Source organism: Leucoraja erinacea, chromosome 12, assembly GCF_028641065.1.
Source record: "Leucoraja erinacea ecotype New England chromosome 12, Leri_hhj_1, whole genome shotgun sequence".
NCBI lineage: Eukaryota > Metazoa > Chordata > Chondrichthyes > Rajiformes > Rajidae > Leucoraja > Leucoraja erinaceus.
This window is the reverse complement of record NC_073388.1, coordinates 12,069,008-12,093,671: the sequence shown is the minus strand read 5'-3', so window position 1 is coordinate 12,093,671 and position 24,664 is coordinate 12,069,008. Positions and strand designations below refer to the sequence as shown.

General features: G+C 44.0%; 1 protein-coding gene across 4 annotated transcripts in view; it reads right to left on the bottom strand.

The window, feature by feature from the left end:
• Window positions 1–24,664, bottom strand: part of LOC129702057 (uncharacterized protein C8orf48-like) — a 43,945-nt gene that overhangs the window by 11,307 nt on the left and 7,974 nt on the right. For all 4 annotated transcript variants that reach the window (XM_055643591.1, XM_055643589.1, XM_055643588.1 and 1 more), the window contains exons 3-4: window positions 11,213–11,362; window positions 1,988–2,220 (exon numbers count right to left, since the gene is read on the bottom strand). In XM_055643591.1, coding sequence (XP_055499566.1) covers window positions 1,988–2,220; window positions 11,213–11,362 — 383 coding nt within the window. The remainder of the gene's footprint in view (window positions 1–1,987; window positions 2,221–11,212; window positions 11,363–24,664) is intronic.

The window sequence follows — 24,664 nt, the reverse complement described above, 5'->3', positions numbered from 1 at the left end:
CATCAGTAAAGAGGTTCCTGATAGAAGGAACTATAGCTGGTTACCAAACTCGCAGAACTGGGTCTCTGCGCATCCCTCTGCAATTGGATCCTCGACTTCCTCATCCACAGAGCACAGTCTGTTCGTATTGGTGGACATGTGTCAGACTAGATAACACCTCAAGGCTGCGTGCTCAGCCCCCTGCTGTACTCATTCTATACTCATGACTGCGTAGCCGGTCATAATGCGAACTCCATCATCAAGTTCGCTAACGACATCACTGTTGTGGGACGTATCACTGATGCGGATGAGTCCGAGTATAGAAGAGAGATTGAGTAACTGTCCATATGGTGCCAGCACAATAACCTGGCCCTCACACCAGCAAAACCAAGGAACTGATTGTGGACTTTGGAAGGAGTAGGATGGGGACCCACAGTCCCGTTTATATCAACGAGTCAATGGTTGAAAGGGTCAAGAGCTTCAAATTCCTGGGCGTGCACATCTCTGAAGATCTTGGTCTGAAGAAGGGTTTCGGCCTGAAACGTTGCCTATTTCCTTCGCTCCATAGATGCTGCTGCACCCGCTGAGTTTCTCCAGCTTTTTTGTGTAACCTTCGATTCTCCAGCATCTGCAGTTCCTTCTTAAACTCTCTGAAGATCTTTCCTGGTTCGAGAACACTGATGCAATTATCAAAAAAGCACATCAGCGCCTCTACTTCCTGAGAAGATTACGGAGAGTCGGTTTGTCAAGGAGGACTCTGTCTAACTTCTACAGGTGCACAGTAGAGAGCATGCTGACTGGTTGCATCGTGGCTTGGTTCGGAAACTTGAGCGCCCTGGAGAGGAAGAGACTACAAAAAGTAGTAAACACTGCCCAGTCCATCATCGGCTCTGACCTTCCTTCCATCGAGGGGATTTATCGAAGTCGATGCCTCAAAAAGGCTGGCAGTATCATCAAAGGCCCACACCATCCTGGCCACAAACTCATCTCCCTGCAACCTTCAGGTAGAAGGTACAGGAGCCTGAAGACCGCGATGACCAGGTTCAGGAATAGCTACTTCCCCACAGCCATCAGGCTATTAAACCTGGCTCGGACAAAACTCTGAACATTAATAACCCATTATTTGTTATTTGCACTTTATCAGTTTATTTATTCATATGTTTTGTAGTCAATGCCTATTATGTTCTGTGTGCTGAAGCAAAGCAAGAATTTCATTGTCCTATCAGGGACACATGACAATAAACTTGAACTTGAATTTAGGGAAACACATTCCTGCTGATCCCTAAAAGATATCTTGGCCTTTGGTTTTGTCTTCTTCTCTCTGTCAAAAACCTTCACAGTTCCTCACCCCACTAAAAGTCCGGTTTACTTGGCCTAGAAACATTTTTGTGGGACCCATATGTCAATTTGATCGCACTCTATTCATTTCAACTCCCACTTTGTGATATTGTTGTTCCCAACTTTACTTGGTAAGTCAAGGAAAGACTCAGCAGGTCAGGCAGCATCGCTGGAAAACGTGGGTAGGTGACATTTCGCCTCGGGATCCTTCCTCAGACTGATTGCAGGGGTGGGAGTTAGCTTGCCAACAAGAGCTAGGAGTTCAAATCATTCTGGGCCACCCTCTGAGAAACCAAATGTTTCGATGTCTACTCCCACTGTTGCACGCCCACACCGGGGCTCAGGGAAAGTCGGGAATGAACAAGTTGTTTGGCTCTTTTCCAGCAAAATAGCTGAAGTAACGCCATTGATTCTTTCTCCCCTAATCTGTCCTATTGTTGCTAATGCCAAATTAAGCACTTCATTTGCTGCCACAGTTGATGCTAACTAAAACAAATTGAATGAGATTGTTTGCTATTTTTGGAGCTCCCCAGGAAACGAGAAGATTCAAATATAACTACATTAACATGTTTAATTGTCACTTTGGTTCTAATTCCAATCCTTGTATCGTCAATTCACTGCATCCAATACATGAATAAATAATCAGTTCAATTAAAATAAACTCCTGTACCTGTTTGACTGTCTCTGTGATGTATTTGAGTCGCACCTGATTTATCAGGTGCTGAGGTACCACATAGCTTTCCTGAGAAGTCGTTTTTCTCCCCATCGGTTCGTTCAATTGTTGCCTCCCATATTTCTCAGGTTTTGGTTGCTTCTGTCGAAGTTGTCGTTGAATTTGATCAATCTTTATACTGCAGTACTTTTGTGCAGGTTCTGATTCTAATTGGATTGTCTGTACTGCCTCTGGAGAAGAAGTATTTTAAAGTACATTATATGTCAAGGAGGAAAATCACTGATAAAATGTTCACAGGAGCTCAAGCCACAGTGGTGAAGAAGAAGCAGCTTTGCTCCACATATATTGACCTTTTCCGCTCAACGAGAGGCTTTTCTGCAATGTTACATTTTGTAAAAATAGTGATAATCTGAATTGAGGTGTACTGGGTGGAAATTGGTTATCAGTGAATTTTGATCTGCTTATAAACCAGGTATCATTGCTTCCCGCAGTGATCAATTGAAAGAGCTTTGATATTATTTTCATTATTATAGAGGTAGATATTTGAGGAATAAAACAGGTTTGTGGACAATACCAAAGTGATTATTAAAACCAGCCCACAAATCTGAATGGTTAATTGTCTCTACATGAATCATCTAAGAGTAATGAATTATAGAATCCATTCCCTACTATGCCATGTAGAAGGAATTTACATTTATCAACCATCAACTGGATTAGATAAACAATTTCTATCGTCAACCTCAATTCAGATTATCACTAATTTCACGACATTTTATTTTGCAGGAAAGCCTTTATTAGTTAGGTCGCCAAATATCCTTTGATTTCTCCAACATGTTCAATCAAACTGGTGATTATTTTTTTCCCCACAAAACTGTGTTGAATGTTATTGATACTGTGTTTTCTATGTGGTCAAATATGGCACCCCTAGTTATATAAGTGGAACATTTTTACATTACCAAATCAGTTAATGGGTTTTTAGTTACTTAGTTCGACCTTATCCAAGTTTGTAAACATTGAAAGTGTGCTAACATTTTTTCTGTGTACAGGAACCTTTGGAGAAGTACTAGGGATAAAAGCAATGTGGCTTGATGTATTGTGTAGAAAGCAACTGCAGATGCTGGTTTATACCAAAGATAGACACAAAGTGCTGGAGTAACTCAGCGGGTCAGGCAGCATCGCTGGAGAAAAAGGATGGGTGATGTTTTGGGTCGGGGCACTTCGTCAGACTCCAGAAGAAGTCAGAAGAAGGATCCCGACTAGGAAAGGTCATCTATCCATGTTCTCCAGAGATGTGGCCTGACCCGCAAAGTTACTCCAGCACTTTGTGCCAGCTTTGATACCTTGATTGGAAGCTATTGTGTCGTTTCTTATTCTACCCCAGGACAATATTCCCATCTATATTAATGTTAATAGTTGCATTATTATCAATATCAACTAATGTAATCACATTGAAAATCATCTCCCAGGGAGAAGGCCATCACAAAATATTCACAGCAATCATAATGTGATATACTTGGGGATTTATTTCAACTTGCCCTATGTATCATTCAATAGCCGAGTCTGATTTTTGGTGGTCAATCAATTGTTAGTTGAACAGATCTTCCCATCTTTACCATTGTTCTCATTGAAATGACCATTCCACAGCTTTTAGTCATTTGAATGCAATTATAGCACTAGATTGTAATTCATTCCATGTAAAATGTGGAACATAATACGGTGGTGTATAAATGCAATTATATAGAACTGTAATTCCCCCCTTTATCATTGCAAGGTGTATGGGTGTCCATCAGTCAGTTTGCAAAACAAATTGTAAATCTGCATTCCTGATAAGACATTATATTTGTTTAAATTAAGAGGCAGCATGGTGGCACAGCGGTAGAGTTGCTGCCATACAGCGCTTGCAACACCGGAGACCTGGATTCGATCCTAACAACGGGTGCTGTCTGTACGGAGTTTGTATGATCTCTCCGTGACCGCATGGGTTTTCTCCGAGATCTCCAGTTTCCTCCCACACTCCAAAAATGAACAGGTATGCAGGTTAATTGGCTTGGTGTATGAGTAAATTGTCCTTGTGTGTGTAGGATAGTGTTAATGTGCAGGGATCGCTGGTCAGCACAGACTCGGCAGGCCAAAGGGCCTGCTTCCACGCTGTATCTCTAAAACGAAAACAAGAGGAGTTGAGTACAGGAGCAAATAGGTCCTTCTGCAGTTGTACAGGGCCCCGGTGAGACCACACCTGGGTATTGTGTGCAGTTTTGGTCTCCAAGTTTGTGGAAGGACATTCTTGCTATTGTGTAGTGTAGGTCCACAAGGTTAATTCCCGGGATGGTGGGACTGTCATATGTTGAACGAATGGAGCGACTGGGCTTGAATACGCTGGAATTTAGAAGAATGAGAGGGGATCTTATTGAAACATATAAGATTATTAAAGGTTTGGACACACTAGAGGCAGGAAACGTGTTCTCAATGTTGGGGGAGTCCAGAACCAGGGGCCACAGTTTAAGAATAAGGGGTAAGCCATTTGGAATGGAGATGAGGAAAAACTTTTTCACCCAGAGAGTTGTGAATCTGTGGAATTCTCTGCCTCAGAAGGCAGTGGAGGCCGATTCTCTGGATGCTTTCAAGAGAGAGTTTGATAGAGTTCTTAAAGATAGCGGAGTCAAGGGAAATGGGGAGAAGGGCTGATTGTGGATGATCAGCCATGATCACAGTGAATGGCGGTGCTGGCTCGAAGGGCTAAATGGCCTACACCTGCACCTATTGTCTAGTGTCTATAAAACTAAAAACTAAGAAAAAACCTGTGTATCTGTGCAGCATGTTTCGGAATCCCAAAATGTTTTGGAGAAAATAAATACATCTGACTGTCAGTGTTATAACTCATGGAAACACAACCACCAATTTCTACACAGCAAGGTCTGACAAACAGTAATGAGGTAAATGGCCGGATAATTACCGTGAGCTGAATTAATTGCATGTTGTATTTTCAATTTTGCAATTATAATTTGAATCAGCAGGTGCAATGTTTTTTTGGAGCATAATAAAAGTAGTTTATGTTTTTGGAATTTCAACGTTTCTTTTTTGATATGAAGTTATTTTTGTGTTCTTAAAATTGTTATTTTATTTGAAATATTAATAACGTTTGCTTAATAGCAAAATTTCTTAATTTTTGTAATGCATAGTTTTACCAGGTTGCATTCACGATGGGACAGTTTCATCCGAGTAGATGCAGATGTTAAAATGTCATTTTAAGCCATTTTGGCCTGTTAGTCCCCTGTGCAGATCCTGGGCAAATTAACAATTGATGGCTAAATATACCGAGGGGAAATAATCATCTGGGATCAACATCCCAATCTGCAGTGACATCTGGTGGAAAGTTCATGTGCGATCATTGGTCTAGATTTTGTTGGTGTTTGCCAGTTATACAATTCAGAAATGCAGATATTTGCCTCTTCGAATGGCAGCGAGTCATATGAACATAAGGAGCAGGAGGAAGCCAAATGGCTCGTCAGGCCTGCTCCACCATTCAATTAGATCATGAATGATTCCAATCTGAACCTCAATGCCTCTCTCTCCATTGACTCCCTCATAGAACACCTCTCTGCCTTGAATATATCCATGGACTCTGCCTCTTCTGTGTACTGAGCTAGAGAATTCTAAAGAGTTGTTGGCCTCTCAAGAGAAGAAATCCATCTTCATCTCCTTTAATGGGTCACCCCTTATTCTGAAACTACGCCCCTTAGCTCTAGATTCCCTACAAAGGGAAATATCCTCTCAGCATTTACGTGATCAAGCCCTCTGACAAAATCATAGTTTCAATAGGAACCCCTCTCGTTCTGCTAAATTCAATGGAATATTGGTCAACCTGCTGATTCTTTATTTGTACATCAATCACTTCATCGCAGGTATCGACATAGTGAATCTTACCTGGACTGCCTCCCATTCAAGTATATTATTCCGTAATTATGGAGACGAAAATCAATTGCAGACACAAGAACACTCAGAAACATTACAATGAACAATCCTTACTTTTACACTCCATACCTTAATCACTAAAATACAACATTTCATTTACCTTCCTAATTATTTGATGTACTTGCATATTATTTATTTGTATTTCCTGTAGTTGGATCCATGTGCGCAGTTTGGTCTCCTAATTTGAGGAAGGGCATTGTTGCTATTGAGGGAGTGCAGTGCAGGCTCACCAGGTTAATTCCTGAGATGGCAGGACTGACATATGATGAATGAATGGATCGACTGGGCTTATATTCACTGGAATTTAGAAGAATTTGAGAGAATTTTATGGAAATATATAAAATTCTTTGAGGGATTGGACAGGCTAGATGCAGGAAAAATGTTCTCGGTGTTGGGGCAGTACAGAACCAGGGGTCACAGTTTAGGAAGAAGTGTTCACTCATTGAGGAATGAGATGAGGGCAAACTATTTCACCCAGAGAGTTGTAAATCTGTGGAATTCTCTGCAGTGGAGGCCAATTCACTGGATGTTTTCAAGAGAGAGTTAGATATAGCTCTTAGGGCTAACAGAATCAAGGGTTATGGGGAGAAAGCAGGAATGGGTTCTGATTTAGGATGATCAGTCAAGATCATATTGAAAGGCAGTGCTGGCTCGAAGGGCCGAATGGCCTACTCCGGCACCTATTTTCTATGTTTCTATGAGATTCCTTTCCACTGTGAATTTTTTGTGATCGCCATTTGAATAAATAATCTGTTTTTCTCATTGTGGAGGAAGGAACTGCAGATGCTGGTTTAAACTGAAGATAGACACAAAATGTTGGAGTAACTCAGCAAGACTTGCAGCATTTCTGGAGGAGACGGAACGGGTGATGTTTCAGGTATTCCCACATTATACACTATTTTCCAACTTCATACACGATCATTTAATCTATCTCTATTTTGTTGTTGACTCTTTGTCACCCTCCTCAAAACTTGATAACATCTATCTTTGCCTCATCAACCAATTTGCCTGCAGTACATTCAGGGCATTTAGCTAAGTCATTGATATAGATTGGAAACAATTGTGTCCCAGCACTGATGAATCTGGTACCCTAATTATTGATTGCCATTCTGAAAATAACCCATTTATCCCAATTTTGTACTTTTTGTTAATTAGCTGCTTCCATGCCAATAATCTTATCTCCGCCACCCATGTGCTTTAATAATATGCCTTAAATTTATTTTATGTGTGACCATATTATATGCCTTTTGAAATCCAAATACACTACATCTATTTGTTAACCTTTATCTACTCATAATTATTTTCCTTTCATAAAACCATGTTATGAGAGAGTTGGATAGAGCCCTAGGGGCTAATGGAATCAAGGGATATGGGGAGAAGGCAGGCACGGGTTATTGATTGGGGACGATCAGCCATGATCACAATGAATGGCGGTGCTGGTTTGAAGGGCTGAATGGCCTCCTCCTGCACCTATTTTCTATGTTTCTATGTTGACTCTAGTTTAAGTTCAGTTTATTGTCATGTGTACCGAGGTACAGTGAAAACCTTTTGTGGCATGCTAACCCGTCAGCGGAAAGACAAAACACAGTACATGATTACAATCATGCCATTCACAGTGTACAGATAGATGTTAAAGTGAATAACATTTAGTGCAAGTCCGAGGGTCTCTAATGAGGTAGTTAGTAGTTCAGGACTGTTCTATAGTTGTAATAAGATGGTTCAGTTGCCTGATAATAGTATTCTTTACACAGACACTATTTCATTCTCTTATGACTTTCTAAATATCCTATATTACTTCCTTAATAAAGGATATTTCCTCTGCCAGATGTTGGTCTAATTGGCCACTCGTTTCCTGGTATCTCTCATTCTCTTATCTTAAATAGTAGTTTCATAATTATGGTTTTTCAATTCTCTCTAGAATCAAACAATTTAGACAGATTGCAACCAGCACATGCACTATCTCTGCAGCCAGTTCCTTTAAGACCCAAGGATATTTCATTTTTTAGTTTAGTTTAGAGATACAGTGTGGAAACATGTCCTTCGGCCCACCGAGTCCACGCCGACCAGCGATTCCCGTTCACTAGCAGCGATCCCCATACACTAGCATTATCCTACACACTAGGGGCAATTTTACAACTTTTACCAAAGCAAAATTAACCTACAAACCTGAACGTCTTTGGAGTGTGGGAAGAAACCGGGTCACCCGGGAAAAGTCCACACAGTCACGGGGAGAACGTACAAACTCCCTACGACAGCACCCATAGTCTGGATCGAACCCGGATCTCTGGCGATGTAAGGCAGCAACTCTACCGCTGCGCCACCATGGCCACCCCTGCCACTGCGCCTCGTGCCGCACAATGTTGGTCATTGTGTTCACGGGACCTGTCAGCCATTAAACCCATTATTTACTCTAGTACTTTCTTTGTTGTGATAGATTTTAATTCCCTCCCTCCTATAGTCCTTGATTATCCCAGACATCCACACATAGGCTGCTAAGCAGAGACATCTTTATGTTACTAAGTGATACCAGCCACCTTTTCTGTGCATGCATGCATACCACCACTACCCAGAGACCAGTAACCAACCTCAATCTTGCTGAGGTTTCGTAACATCACACTTCAGAATTATCTCTTGGCCAAGGTAGTAGGTTACATCATGCCTCAGATCTTTATCCCGTTAATATTCCTGGCAATTGTAACAACAGCCTGGAGAAAATGACAAGGCATGTTCCTTTTACTAATAAGTTTTACTTTCTTCATTATTTATAACTGTTTCAGCACATTGCCAGTAATTTTTTTCTTTTTCTCAAATCCAATATCTTTGAAATGGTGTTGAATGTCAGAGACATTCACAGTTTATTAATCCCCTGTATTTTGACAGTCACCAAAACTGAGGTTGGGGCTTTGCCAGTTCACAACGTCACAAGTTATAGGATTAAAATTAGGCCATTCGGCCCATCAAGTCCATTCTGCTTTTCAATCATGGCTGATCACTGCCTCCTAATCCCATTTTCCTACCTTCTCCCCATAAACCTTGACACCTGTTCTAATCAATAATCTGTCTATCTCTGCCTTAAAAAATATCCACTGACTTGGCCTCCACAGCCCTCTGTGGCAATGAGATCCACAGATTAACTACACTCTGACTAAATAAGTTCCTCCTCATCTCCTTTCTAATAGAGTGCCCTTTAATTCTGAAGCTGTGACCTCTGGTCCTAGACTTGCCCACCAGTGGAAACATCCTTTCCACATCCATTCTATCTATGCCTTTCATTATTCTGTAAGTTTCAATGAAGTCCCCCCTCAACCATCTAAACTCCAGCAAGTAGAGACCCAATGCTGTCAAACACTCATCAGATGCTAAATTTATCAAATTTGTCAAGGTGGTTTTTGAATGGGCAAGGCACAAAGTGCCGGAGAACCTCAATGGATCTGGCAGCATCTGTGTGGGAATGGACAGGCAGTGTTTTAGGTCGGGACCTTTCAACCTATTTCCAGGTTTCAGACTGGGCTTGTTCAGTGCATCACTGGAGGCCCTGCTACTTCATTGGAGTCCGGGATACTTCAGGCTCATTAGAGTGGCTCTGTGCATTTCATGTCACTTGAAGGATGCCCCAAACTGTTATACAGCCAATGTTATACAGCTAAGTTTGAACAATAGTTGGTGTGCTAACATTGGAAGCACAGTAACCAGCTGATGCAAATAATGTCCTACAAACAGCAACATGATAGCAACTGGGTTAAAACACAAAGTGCTAGAGTATATCATTGGGCCAGGCAGCATCTCTGAATAGACAGGCAATGCTTTGGATCAGGACCCTTTGTCAGACTGATTGTAGTCGGGGGGGAGAAAGCTTGAAAAGATGTGGGAACAGGACACAGCTGGCAAGTGAAGATGCCAGCTGTGATGGCGTTGGAGGAGGTGAGGTTGGAGGAGGTGCAAGTGAACCTCTGCCTAACCTGAAAGGACTGTCGGGGTCCCTGGACAGAGTGAAGGGAAGAGGTATAGGGACAGGTGTTGCATCTTCTGCAGTAGCAGGGGAAGGTACCTGGAGTGTGGTTTGGGTGGAGTGATAGGTGGATACAGGTGAGGGGGATTTGATTGGCAGATAGGTGGATAATGGTGAGAGAATGAAAAGGAGACAGAGGGATGTCAGATAAGGAATATAGAGGGATGAAAGGAGCTCTGTGAGACCCTCTCTCACTGCTCCTTCTCTGTGATTCCTGCTGCTCTCCTGCTCTTCGACTGTGTTCTCATCCTGACTCATTATTTCACTCCCCGTCTCTCCTTATCTGACCCGACGTTTTCCAGGGCACGACGTAACACTCAGCACTTTCAATATTCAGATTCAATATTCTTAAGAGAGTGCAGAGAGGCTCAATTTAACAAGTTAACTCCAAATGTGCAGCACTCCTTCTCAAATGAACAGGAGTATCAGCCTATATTTCTATCTTCAAGTCTCTGGAATGAGCCTTCCACAAATGTCTTTTAGTCAACAAAATAAAATTGGTCATGCTGCATAGAAACAAATAATGTTACATATGGACCAATATCAATCCTTGATTGCTTTATTGTAACATGTGACAAGTCGTAGTGAAATTCCTTACTTGCAACCCCAGGGTATGCAAATAGTTGCCCATAAAGGGCGCTGACAAGGATACAAATCCACTCCCCCCCCATCCCACGCCAGTTCCTCCTTCATTCTTCACCTCCCTCACGGCGGTTCCCCCCACGCTGGGTCCTCCATTGTCCATTGTTCTTCCCCCCTCCCATTGATATACATTTTTTTTTCAAGCACAATCCCTTCTCTCCAAGTGAAAGCTGAGAAAACTGAGTGATAAGAGGCGACGTGGTGGCATAGCAGTGGGGCTGCTGCACTACAGCACCAGAGCCCAGTGTCCGAACCTGACTAGGGGCGCTTGTCTGTACAGAGTTTGTACGTTTTCCCCGTGACCTGCGTGGGTTTTCTCCGAGGTCTTCGGTTCTCTCCCACACTTCAAAGATGTACAGGTTTGAAGGTCAATTGGCTTGGTATAAATGTTAAATTGTCCCTAGTGTGTGCAGGGTTGTGTTAATGTGCTGGCATTGCCAGTCGATGTGGATCCGGTGGGCTGAAGGGCCTGTCTCCGTGCTGTATCTCTAAACTAAACGAAACAGGTTGTTTTTTTGCCAAATAATATGTTGACTAACATCATATTACCAAAGCAATTTTAAATTATATGTTTGAATATTTTTTGCCGGATGACTTACCTCTGCGGGATACTGTGTATTTTCCCTTTTGATGATATGGAGTAGAAACAAATCTGTTACAGTTCAGTATCTCAAGGAATTTTTCTATAAGCTTTTCTCTTGCTAGAATGCCTTCAGAGTCCTCACAATGTGAAAATTCTTCTTTTGTTTCTAAGGATATGAATACATTTTAAATTATTATTTTTAAAGATTTGCAATATAAAATTGACAAACAAAGGTTATTCTTTATCGTGAGGTCTTATTAGATTTCTGGTGCTTCACAGAAACAAACCCCCCAATAAAGTCATACCCTTTATCCTGTATCTATACGCTGTGGACAGCACGATTGTTAGCATGTATAGTCTTTTTGCTGACTGGACAGTCTGCAACAAAAAGTTTTCCACTGTACCTCTATCAAGTGACAACAATTAAATTATTTTCATTCTAAATCCTTCTGATCCATGGTAGATTTTTGATTAGTACAGGTGTCAGAGGTTTTGGGGAGAAGGCAGGAGAATGGGGTTAAGAAGGAGAGATAGATCAGCCTTGATTGAAAGGCGGAGTATAATTGATGGGCCGAATGGCCGAATTCTACTCCTATCACTGGTGACCTTATATCTGTCCATGTTTTTCATGACAATGAAACTAAACTAAACAATGTCTACACTAACTGATCTACCTATACTAATCCCATTTACCAGCGCTTGCTCCATAGCCTATTATGCCATGGCAATTCAAGTGGTCATCGAAATACACTGTAAATGTATTAATAGGATGAAATGCCGCCACCACCTCCTCAGGCAGTGCATTCCAGACTTGAACCACTACCTGGATGAAAAATGGGTACACCCATTTGTTCGGAGTGTGGCTGGCATGCCATAATGAAACCAGCAAACAATAGAGACAAGGATTTGCAGGGAACAAGTTTGAAGGTCCCTCCCAGTTGATGGAGTCAAAGATAGCCATGTCCAGTAGTAGTTATAGCTCTCTGTGCAATCTAGCCAACATTCAGGCAAGCACCATTGTTGCCACAAAAGTACCAGTCAATGGTTATCTTCAACAACACCTACTCTTGATGTTCAATGACATTACCATTGCCATGTCCATGTCCCCTGCATTCACTACCTTGGGGATCACCAGTAGCTTGATTGAATCAGTCACATATGCACTATGTCATCACGATCCGGTCAGAGGCTGCCTATCGTGTAGCAAGTGACCACTTCCTGACATCCCAAGGCACAAGAGGTAATGTGAATTAGTTAGTTTAATTTAGTGATACAGCATAGAAACATTGGCCCTTCGGCCCATTGAGACTACACCATCCAGCGACCTCCACACATTAACACTATCCTACACATCCACGGGTTCGATCCTGAGCGCTATACGGAGTTTGTACATTCTCCCCGTGACCTAAAGCATATAAGATTGTTAAGGGTTTGGACACGCTAGAGGCAGGAAACATGTTCCCGATGTTGGGGGAGTCCAGAACCAGGGGCCACAGGTTAAGAATAAGGAGTAAGCCATTTAGAACGGAGACTTTTTCTCACAGAGAGTGGTGAGTATGTGGAATTCTCTGCCTCAGAGGGCAGTGGAGGCGGGTTCTCTGGATGCTTTCAAGAGAGAGCTAGATAGGGCTCTAAAAATAGCGGAGTCAGGGGATATGGGGAGAAGGCAGAAATGGGGTACTGATTGGGGATGATCAGCCATGATCACATTGTATGGCGGTGCTGGCTCGAAGGGCCGAATGGCCTACTCCTGCACCTATTGTCTATTGTCACCTGCGTGGGTTTTCTACGAGAATTTCAGTTTCTTCCCACACTCGTGCAGGTTTGTAGGTTAATTGGCTTGGTAAAAATGTAAAAATTGTCCCTATTGGGTGTAGTGTTAATGTGCGTTAATGTGCGGGGATCGATGGTCTGATTCTGCGCTGCATCTCTAAACTAAAATTACAGCCCCCTGTACTCTTCACGGCCACATCACTGAGTTAAAAGAAAACACATCAGCCTCAGAAAGCCCCAAGTTTTTGTACTTAATAAAAGGGGTCCCAATAGTAAAAGCACTACAAAGATTTCAGCTCAGAATCTGTATTATTGATCCCACTACCTAAACGCTCGCAGAGGGAATAGTCACTTCACCATGGAATAGACATTTACAGACACATCAAAGAGCCCCAAGAGGAGTCCAGGCGGGTGTACGGGAGAGGAAATTGGAAAAATGAATGAAGGTGATCATTTTGTTTCTCTTCCCTACATTTTTTGACTGGCAGTTAGTTTGCGAGTGTTGATAACATAAGGAACCAATTTACAAGGATTAATAAGCCTGGGGGAATGGGATGGCGAATTAACATTCGTAGCTCATTCATCTCTGCGTCAATGGCTATCCCAGCTAATGAGAAGCTGCTTCTTGAAAGCAGACACTCAGTACCCTGGGATATGTTTGGAATTAATGAAAATGAAGTAGAAGGCCGTGTTTATCATTTGCTGTTTCATCCCTTTGTTCGTGCCTCTCTTTGCTCAGCTTTATGGATTCAATGGTATTTTAATGTCGCATGCACCTAGGCACACAGCCAAATCCCTTTTTTTGCATATAGTTCAGTTAAAAAAAATCTTACTATGCATAGGCGCAATCATGGTTCAATGATTCAAAGGCACTTTACAGATGTACCGAGCTACTGTGAAATTAATTTCTGTATACAGTACAGTACAAACATCACTATACATAAGCACTTACGATCATCTTAGATTAAGCATCTCAGATACAGTACAAGCGTATAGCAGTAGTAGCGCCATCTTCGAGTCCCAGTTTGTAAATGCAGAGTGCTATTTAAGTACAGGAGTGTCAGAATGGTAGATTATACTGATGTCGTGCACAAGAATCGTCATGTTTCCAGCGCAACTTTTGTGGGATTCAAGTCCAACGTTGTTAACAATATGGAGTCTGATCTTTGATATAAAGGCCCATTGTCCTGGCTGTGGCACAGGGCCGGAGTTCTTACCTTCAATTTCCAGTGAGTCACAACCCAGTTTCACCCAAATCACTGTTAAAGCAAACCTGTTAGCTCCCAGTTCGGTGTTGACAGTGACTCAGGTGGGGCCAGTTTTTTACTCATGCTAGACTCGCCAGATACAACTTTATTGCTCAGTTCCCCATCCACATTGAGTGAGATGATTTCAACCAAAGATCCTATAGCTATAGGATCTTTGATTTCAACCATGCAACTGTAGGGAGCAGTACGATTCCCCTCAACACCTGCATAGGCAAATGTAGAAATGATCCAATGTTCATTTGTGAATATGAACCAGACTCAGGAACAGCTACTTCCACTGTTATCCAACATCTGAACAGTCCGCCCATAAACTAAGGCATAGTCCTAATCTTTCAATCTTCCTCATTGTGGACATTGGGCGAGTAACTTCATTGCTAAAGATCAATATTCTGCACTCTGCAAATGTTCCCTTTGTTCTACCTGTGGTATTTGCGTATGGCGTGATTGTATCCTTGTATAGTATAAACCGATTTAATTGGAAAGCATGCAAACAAAAGTTTTTCACTGCACCTCAGTTCACATCTCAATAATAAACCAATACCAATATTGACGAGAGACATTTGCAGACGCGGTTTTATTGCAAACTATGGTTGGGCTGTCTTTCCAATGCGATATCTGAAGCTTCTTGACATTGTGTGATCATGCATTCAATTGGAATTGATATCTTTGGAGAGTAAAAGCAAACAAAAATGAGAAAAAATGTACTTTTGGAAGCAGTTTATCTGATACCCTGAATTCAAAATAATGTGTTAATTCTTTCCAGAGTTGGCATTACCAGAGTCATAAACAATTTGTATGTTTCCAGCTTTCAAATGATTTCTGATAGTCCCTGTACTTGGGATACAAAGTCCCATATGCCTGAAGCGAGGATTGTGATTGTAATTGTATTTGTAATTAATTTATTAGCCAAGTATGTAAAAACATACAAGGAATTTGATTTGCCTTACGGTCATACCAAAAAAGCAACAAGACATACAACTACATAACAATGAACATATACATCCACCGCGCTGTGATGGAAGGCAAAAATGTATTATCATCTTCCCTTCTTTTCTCCCACAGTCGGGGTAGTCGAACCATCCGCAGTTGGGGCGATTGAAGCTCCCGCAGCCGGCAATCAAAGCCCCCGCATTGGGGCGTTTGAAGCTCCCGCGATCGGGACGGTCGAAGTTCCTGCGGTTGGAGCTCCCAAAGTTGATCCCTAACCAAGCGGCTGCGAGCTCCACGATGTTAAGTCCGCAGGCTCGCGCGGTTGATGCTCCCAAAGTCGATCCCTGACAAAGGGACCGCAAGCTCCACGATGTTAGGCCGCAGAGCGGACAGAGATACGATACAGGAAAAGTCGCGTCTCCATCGAGGAAAGAGATTTAAAAAAGTTTCCCCCACCCCCCCCTCCCCACACAATACAAAACTAAAGATACACTAAAACATACATTTAACAACAGACCAAAAACAACAAAAGATAACAAGGACGCGATAGACTGTTGGCGAGGCTGCCATCGTACAGCGCCACCCGGTGGATGAGGAATTCAAGGATGCAAGGAACTCAGCGGTGAAGGGGATGAGCTGCCAGAGGAGGCAGTTGAGGCAGGTACTGGCCAGTTGAGTGGCGGACTGGCCAGGGTGTCAGCTTGCCCGATGGCAAGTGGGCCCCTGATGAAGTGATAGCAAGTGATGGCAAGTGGGCCTCTGTTAAATGATAGAATTGTAGTTGTGGGTGGGCCCCCTTTGTCTCCTGACAACCAATATTTTTAGACCCAGTCTGCCACTGGGTCCTATAACAATATTTAAAAATGCATTTGGACAGATACATGGATAGGAAAGGTGCAGAGAGGCCTGGGCCAAACACGGGCAGGTGGGACTAGTGTAGATGGGACCTCTTGAGTGTATGGAACGAGCTGCCAGAGGAGGTATTTGAAGCAGGTACTATTGCAACATTTAAGAAACATTTGCACAGGTACATGAATGGGATCGGTTAGAGGGAAATGGGCCAAACAGGGCAGGTGGGTCTAGTGTAGATAGGGCATGATGGTCAGTGTGGGTAAATTGGGCTGAAGGGCCTGTTTCCTATACTGTATCACTCTATGATTCTATGATAAGTAAATGGGAATTAAAAAAAATATTTGGTCAAAGGGTTTTCATGGAAGCATGCAAGATAGTTATCACCACTATTGGACAGCACTAAATGTTGATGTAATCTGCTGCTCGTTCCTTCTGCATCTTCAGTACTTGGAAGACAGTGATATCTTCTACTGTCAACTCAGTGTCATTCTAAATGAGACACAAGAAGCTTTCTCCGACATTGGTTAACAAATCCTTACTCAATCAACTCCATCACAAAAAGCTTCGCTGGCCATTCATCTCACTGATCACGCCGTGACGATGTTCGACACATTTCCCTACAGAACAGTCACAAAACGGGACACGGGTGATGTCTTGCATTGTGAGTAGGAAAGAGCTGCAGTCGCTGGTTAAAATCAAGGTTAGACACAAAATGCCGGGGTATCTCACTGGGACAGGCAGTGAAGGAGTGGAAGGAGAAGCTGCGAAATGGGTCAGACAGGTTTAGATATGAGAGAATAATCTGCATCTCAGATTCTTCCTGCTGGGCTGATGTGATGGAAATAAGGCCTTTTGAAGGCCAAGCATGTCAAAACAATTTCGACAATTGAGAGAAGAGTTCAGTGTCAAGGAAGTTTTTGTTTTAGTTTAGTTTAGAGATACAGCGGGGAAACAAGCATATATGGTTATATGGTTAACAGGCTCCTCCAGGTCCACCGGGTCCGCTCCGACCAGCGATCACCGCATGGCAACACTATCCTATACACACGAGAAATAATTTTTACATTTACCAAACCAATTAACCTACCTACCTGTACGTCTTTGGAAGTGTGGGAGGAAACCGAAGATCTCGGAGAAAACCCACGCAGGTCACGGGGAGAACGTACAAACTCCGTACAGTCTTGTGTAAGTCTTTGTGTAAAACATTGAATAATCGTCACCTTATCTGACTAAAGCGGAAGAGCAGCGTGCAGCTAAGTGAGACGCACACAAGTTCCTTTTCAACCTACGTTCTTGTCAACCCAATTTGTACACATTCATTGGACTAGTGGTAAATAGGATCCTTTCGTATCAACGTGCATGTCAAATCCTGCTACCTTCTGGTAAAAGACAAGTGACAAGGAAAATAAGGCAATAAATTGGTAATAGATTAAAAAGAAAGAGATGCTTGGAGACTTGCCTTTATATTCTGGCTCCAGAAGCATGAAAGATGGTACCAAACAAGCAGCGGGTTTTACAGGAAATGGAGAAAAAATCTCTTTCACCATCTTAAAATAAAAGTACTTCTTTCCTTCCTCAGATTCTAAAGTCCGACTGCCTCCCAACAATGTGGTTGTAAACATACCGCCTCCAACCATCAACAATCCCTAAGAAGTGCAAGAAACTGCAGATGTTGGAGGCTGGAACAAAAAAAAAGACCAAAACTAAAACATTGTCACCAAGTGCTGGCGTGACTCAGTGGGTCAGCTACTATCTCACCAACAGCAGATCGGGACAGTAGTCGTGGTCAAGAATGAGAGAACAAAGGGGGACCCGGCATGTGGGGGAGGCGCTGAGGACTAAGGAGGACCACAATGTAATGTGTTAATGGGTTTGTGCAAAATGGAATATTTTGTAATTTTGTTTGGTGCCCTTTATGTGGTGACTCTTTGCATACCTTGGGTATGCAAAACAAAGAATATCCCCGTGACGTGACATGTGACAATAAAGTGTCATTCATTCGTTCATCTCTGAAGATAAAGGATAGATGACGTTTCGGGTCAGGACCCTTCTTCATTGACTGGCAATTTCCCTCCACATTTGCTGTCTCATCCGCTGAGTTCCTCTATCATATCGACAGATCCTACCCTGATTCTATAAGAAAAAGTGAGTGGTCACACCAGGGAGATATGCAAAATGGGTGAGATGAATTTGAATGGAAGTTGGCAGAACCACTAGAAAATACAAGTTATGTCAAATTGTGTAGGAAGGAATTGCCGATGCTGGTTTCAACCAAAGGTGGAAACAAGAAGCTGGAGGAACTCAGTGGGACAGGCAGTATCTCCGGTGAGAAGGAATTGGTGACATTTCAGGTCGAAACCCTTCAGACATCTGAAGAAGGGTCTCAACCCGAAACCTCATCTATTCCTTCTCTCCAGAGATGCTGCCTGTCCTGCTAAGTTATATCAAATTACTAGTTTCAATGTTATAATTTGTATTAATTCTATCTAATTTTCTGCAGGGCTTCCTTAATTGTGTGAGGTCTCTCATCATTCTATGACCCTTACTTCTCTGTGGATTGTCACCTTGTCGTGGTGGAGAAGGTTGTGTGGACCTGAGATCCTGAGAGCGATGCGCGATGCTCTTGATAGGGCCACCCATGGTGGTACGGTCGAGGGGGAGGTCTCTGACAAAGAGGAATCCAACCAAGACCTCAACGGTGGAACAGGCGGAGGACGATGGCTGACCTTAGTGGAGCATCACAACAGCTGGGAAGGCGGATGAAGGCTGCAGCAGAAAAGTGGTCTCCGGTCGTCTTGGACTCCATGCCACTGGATCCTGACCCAGATCTGTCAAGGACCGTGGGGTGGCTGTCTGTGCACCAGACTCCCCAAGTTAAACAAAGTCACGCACAGGCGTCCTCCATATAGGGAATAGCACCCTGGAGACACCCATGGTCAGCCACGACCGAGGGGGATCTAAGAAGATGTAGGAGATGTCTTCTTCCCCCTTTACTCCTCACTATGAGCATCAGAGCAGATACAGCCAAACCCCTCTCAGCCCCATCCTCTGATAACTGAAACCAAGCAACATCCAAACTGCACCACTTCATCTACAAACAAGGTTGATATCTGTAGAACTATGGTTCTCTATCTCTCTCTCTGTTCCTGCATGTGACTGCTTCTTGCTCATTCTATCTTATATCTTAAGTGTGTTATCTGTCATAATTTCCCAATACATTTGTAACGTCTATATTTATGTTCCTCCGCTTACGTCGGTGTTCTTTTCTGCTCTCTCTCTCTTTCTCTCTCTCTCTCATTCCACCTTCTCTCTTGTGACTGATACCACTGACCCAATCCAAATATTGTTCTCATTGGTAGGGCGGAATATAAGTCCCAATTTCTTTCCACTGATGCAGTTTAGTTTATTGTCACATGTACCAAGGTACAGTGAAAAGCTTTTGTTGCGTGCTGAAGTCAGCAGAAAGACGATTTAATCAGGCCATTCTCAGTGTATAGATAGATACATAATAAAGGGAATAATGTTTAGTGCAAGATAAGATCCAGTACAGTCCAATTTAGACAGTCTGTGCGTCACCAATGAGGTGGATGGTGGCTCAGGACCTCTCCCTCGTAGTTGATAGGATGAGTCAGTTGCCTGATCACAGCTGGGAAGAAACTGTTTTTGAATCTGGAGGTGTGCGTTTTCACACCTCTGTACCTCTTGCCTGATGAGATTACTTTATTTTCACATCAAATTCATAAAAATAAATTTTTATTCCATCTTAGATTTGTTAGTAATAATTTGCAAATCCCATAAAACAAATTTCTATTACCTAAATTGTCAAAATGTGGTATGAATACCTACAATCTGCAGATAATTATTTCCAAGAGCATTGTTACGATCACAGTTAAAAACTAGCACTCATCCAATTACGTGGACAGTCAGAACCTTTTTCCTCGGGTAGAAATGTCCTTGACTAAAGGTATACATTTAAAGTGAGAGAGGTAAAGCTTAAAGACGATGTGCGGGGCACATTTTTTTACACAGAGGGTGATGGATTCCTGGAACGCACTTCCAGGGTTGATGATGGATGCAGATAAGATGGTGGCGTTTATGTTTTGATGGATATCCATGGTACAGAGGGATATGGTAGGCATTTGAGATTAGTTTATCTTGGCATCATGTTCAGCATCGACAACAACAAGAGCAAATTATTAGTTTGTAAAGTTCAGTTGATACTTGCGTAACACTGAATGCTACATGAACTTACACGACAGGCAAAAAAATGTGGAAAAGGCAGTAATTTTACTTCGGAGTCACGTGAGTGACTACGTGAAGAACCCGCCTCAGGACGCATGTGCGGCATTACGTTTCAGCAGGCAACAGCGGCAGGCGGGAGACAGGGCTCCCGCAACAACCAGAAAAACTAAGCTTTAGGTAAGTACTTACCTTTATTTTAACAGCCCCTCGCGTCTGCTTGTTCCCCGTAGGGCATGCAAGCGGCCCCCTTGGACTCCGGGGAAGGAGTGTTCCGTTCGCGGGAGGGGGGGGAAAGACGCCACCAGGACCGCACACACGGCGGACCATGGACTGGGAGCTGTGCCGGTGCCGGTACCACTCCACAGGGGCGACAACGGGAAGACGGCGCTTGCACTGCGTTGGAGGTTCCCCTCAGTCCTCGCTCGCCCCTCGAGTAGCTGGCCAGGTGAAGGCAGGCAGGCGGGCGGGCGGAGGCTTCCGACCATTCGGAGCCGATGAAGGGGGACCCACTACGCAGTGTTGGCGTGGAGTGCGCTGCACTCTAACAGCAGCCCGAGTGCAGGAGCCCAGGGAGAGAGAGAGAGCGCACCGCGGCAGGACCGCTAACCAGCGCCCCGCTCCCGACACTGCACCAAGCCCGTCAGCACTTCAGCAGCGGGCTGGGGAAAACGCTGCACCTGCCCGCTCGACGGAGGAACGTCTCATTGCGGGGCAGCAACAGGCGGTAGGACCGCTTAGCGGGCGGTCCGCTAACCCGACACCGCGACCGAGCCCAGCCCGCTAGCGCCTGAGCAGCGGGCTGGATGTATGCAAAACCGGCCGGTGGTGCCGACATCGGACGGGGACGTCTCTCCACCCAGGAGGGGGAGAGACAGCCGCCTGAGCTGCAGGAGCGGCTCTTGGGCATTGGAGAGGTGAGTTGCAGTTGTGTTTTTTGCAGGTTTCAGGAACACAACGCAGAAAACTCTCAAAGAAAAACTGCCCCGCTCCAACTCTACCAGCGGGGCAGCAACCGGCGGCAGCGTCGCTCTCAGAGCGGTTTCGCTATCCCTGAGACCGAGCCAAGCCCAGTCTCGCCAGAGCCTGCACGGCGGACTGGGAAAGCGGCCAGGAAGCCAAACGGCCGGTCGTCTCCGATTCGTCGGAGGGGGACATGTCTCCACCAAAGCAGAAGAGAGACAGCCGCCTGAGCTGCATTTAGCAGCTCCTGGAGGAGATGGTCCACCGGGAACAGCAGCGCTCCCGGCGAGACAGGACAGGTACCTCCTCCATAGTGTCGTGTCAGGCACTGCCCTTTGCTACCTCATACCACGGGCTGGAGCAGGAGGCTAGCATTGGTGACCAGGGCAGGGCTGGTCTGGAAATGGGGCAGGCGGACGAAATCGGGAGTATGCATGGGGTGCAGGATCAGGAACAGCTGTTGGGTGTGGTGGACCGCTTCGTAGCAACCCCACGGGCTGGAGCACCGCTGGAGCCAAAAAATGGCAGCCAGTATTAATCACCTATCCAACAAACCTCTACTGAAGAAGGTGCTCGCCGAGGTGCTGCAAGAATATACAGCACCAGAGAACTGTGAGGCCCTTAAGGGAAAAAAGCCTCAACAGCAAAATCTGGGAAAATGTGGGGGCCCTTATGCGGGCATAAAAACTCAAGCTACAGCGGATCCGAAGGCTCCTGACGTCAGCTATCACAGCCTATGCTCGTTCTGTGGAGACAACGAAGATGAATACATACCAGCAGGAAGTGCTGGTATTAAGGTGTACCACACAATTCGAACTAAACAATCTCCGGAGGGAAATATAAGACCTGCCCTCAATCTCAAAATTTGCAGGCTTGAGTAAAGCCCCAGCTGCGGAGGCAGACTCACTGCTATTTGGGAGAGATCTGAACAAAAAGCTGAAGGAGATGGAAGAGGCATCAAAAACCTTCGGCATCATGAGGGCAGGCCCCGGGACGAGCAAACCACGACCTCCGATACCCAAGCAGCAGCACCCCACGGCATCCACCAGTCGACGTCTAGAATATGGGACTGGTGAACGCTTGGGGCCGCATTATCCCCAAAGATCTTTTAGATCAGGGCCCGCCGCGGACCCCCTGGAAAATGCGCCTCCCCCCAACGTCGCCAGCACGTCGTCAGAACAAAGCACTCAGAAAACAGAAAAGACAAAACCGCCAATAACCATGGAGGTAGGTGGGTCTGGTTCCTACCAGAATATAGAGCTCTTTCCTGGACTATCTTGGGTTTCATATTAATTCAGTCCACGTGACTATAATGTTGCCAAGAGACAACATAGTTGAATTGGCACAAACAAGCAACAAATTAATGGTCAACAAACTACCAACTACTCGACAAGTAACAGAGTAATTGGGAAAATGGTAGCATTTCTGTCTACATGATTCGGACCTTAGTATCAAAAACGACATATAGGTTGTCATTGAGCGTCTCATGAAGTTACCCACTGAAGTAATATCAGAAAGACAGTGGTGGGGTTACCACTTATACTGGGCATTAATTATCTAAAAATGTTTGGGTGAATTTTATGGATTTAAAGCACTTGCATGTACGGTTATAAATAGACTACACTACGGTGGTGGCCTACATTAACCATATGGGCGGCATAAAGTCGGTATCATGCGACAAGTTGGTCAAAACAATTTGGCAATGGTGTGTCCAAAGATGTATTTGACTATCAGCAACTTACCTGCCAGGTAAGCAAAATACAGTGGTTACACAAAAAGGCTGGAGAAACTCAGCAACAAGCAAAATACAGTGACAGACACCAGGTCACATAAATTTAATGACAACATCGATTAGATGTTTTTTATAAAAAAGTTTTAATAAAACTATCAAGCTATATGACACGCCAGATATTAATGCATTTCGTTGTCTCTGTACTGTACACTGACAATGACAATTAAAATTCAATCTGAATCTGATATCGATTATCTGCATCAACGCTAAATCACCAGGTGTTTGGGGATGTCCTATGTATGTCGCGTGGGAACCAGACCCAGGGGCAGCAAATGCGTTCGCGCTGGATTGGTGAAATTATTTCTATGTATTTCTTCCCTTCTGCCTCATCAATCGAGGACTACGCACAGTACAAAAGGACTCTGCTTCAGGTATTTGATAGTACCTGACGGACTTACGCAGCCATGGTTCCCAATACGCCATGACATGGTTGTTGAAACTTCGATGGTATTTCCCAGTAACCCAGAATTATTAACACTCGGAGCCGGGCACAAGTCATCTGTGCCATGGGAAATTCAAGCTCCTGGGTTGCAGATTCTGCACAAGCCACATCTGGGACTGGGATTGTTATACCGAACCGTCGACACCATGTCAGCATCCTTCTGAACATCCACTGGACTACAGCACTTGTCCAGCATCAAGAGAAGTACTGCAAGGATACAGGGATAACCTACTCAACCGATACAGTTACTACGAACTGGAATTCCTGGTGAACCTTCATCATGATGAAGGATTCGGCTACAGTACCATCAACACAGCTAGAATTGCCCTGCCTGTTTTTTCAAAACAGCTACAGGACAACAGGCCATGGGGTCACACTGGCTGGTGGTAAATCTTTGAAGGGTATTACAACTCTAAACCCCTAGACCAGGTACACCCATATATGGGATGTCACAGTGGTACTACCATACCTCAGGGGATACCCACCAGCCAGATCCCTCAACCTGAACCATCTATGCTCTAAACACATATGTTGAGGGCACTCGGAGCAGCACAGAGGGTCCAGTCACTACTCCTATTGCAACTGGACACCATGCTCATAGCTTCAGACCAGATCTCTATCATTGTCCAGGGAATGGTCAAACCAGACCAGGAACACCTTATCCAGTCATAAAATCCGGGCTTACCCGCCAGAAAACACGGTAATGTGCCATGACCCTATTACCTTACATAGACACAACCTAAATATTCGAGGGAGATGAAAAGCCTTGTGGGTTGGTCACAAATAACCTTGTGGTCGGGTAACGAGCCTTTTTTGGGATGGCTCAAGCAGGTACTAAAGCTCCTGGGATAAAACTAACATGTACAAAGTTTTCATTCCACAGGACAAGCTTCCACGTCAACGGCAAAAGAATGGACGTGCCTATAAACCACATCCTGGCTACAGCAGAATGGTGGGGGTAAAACGTTCAGAGAAAGAATTTATTATAAACTGTTGACAAAACCTGTTTTTTATTTGCAGGAAAGATTCCAATCTGCAAATATTTAAATTAGCCCAGGGGAGCATTTAAATTTCTTCATTGTTATTGTAAAAATACCATTGTGTTTTTCTATAAACAGATTCATTGGTTGATTACGATAACACACTTCCTCCCTCAAAGACTTCGGCAGTGGTGTAATAATAGCTGTTACACGGTTTGAAATCACAGAG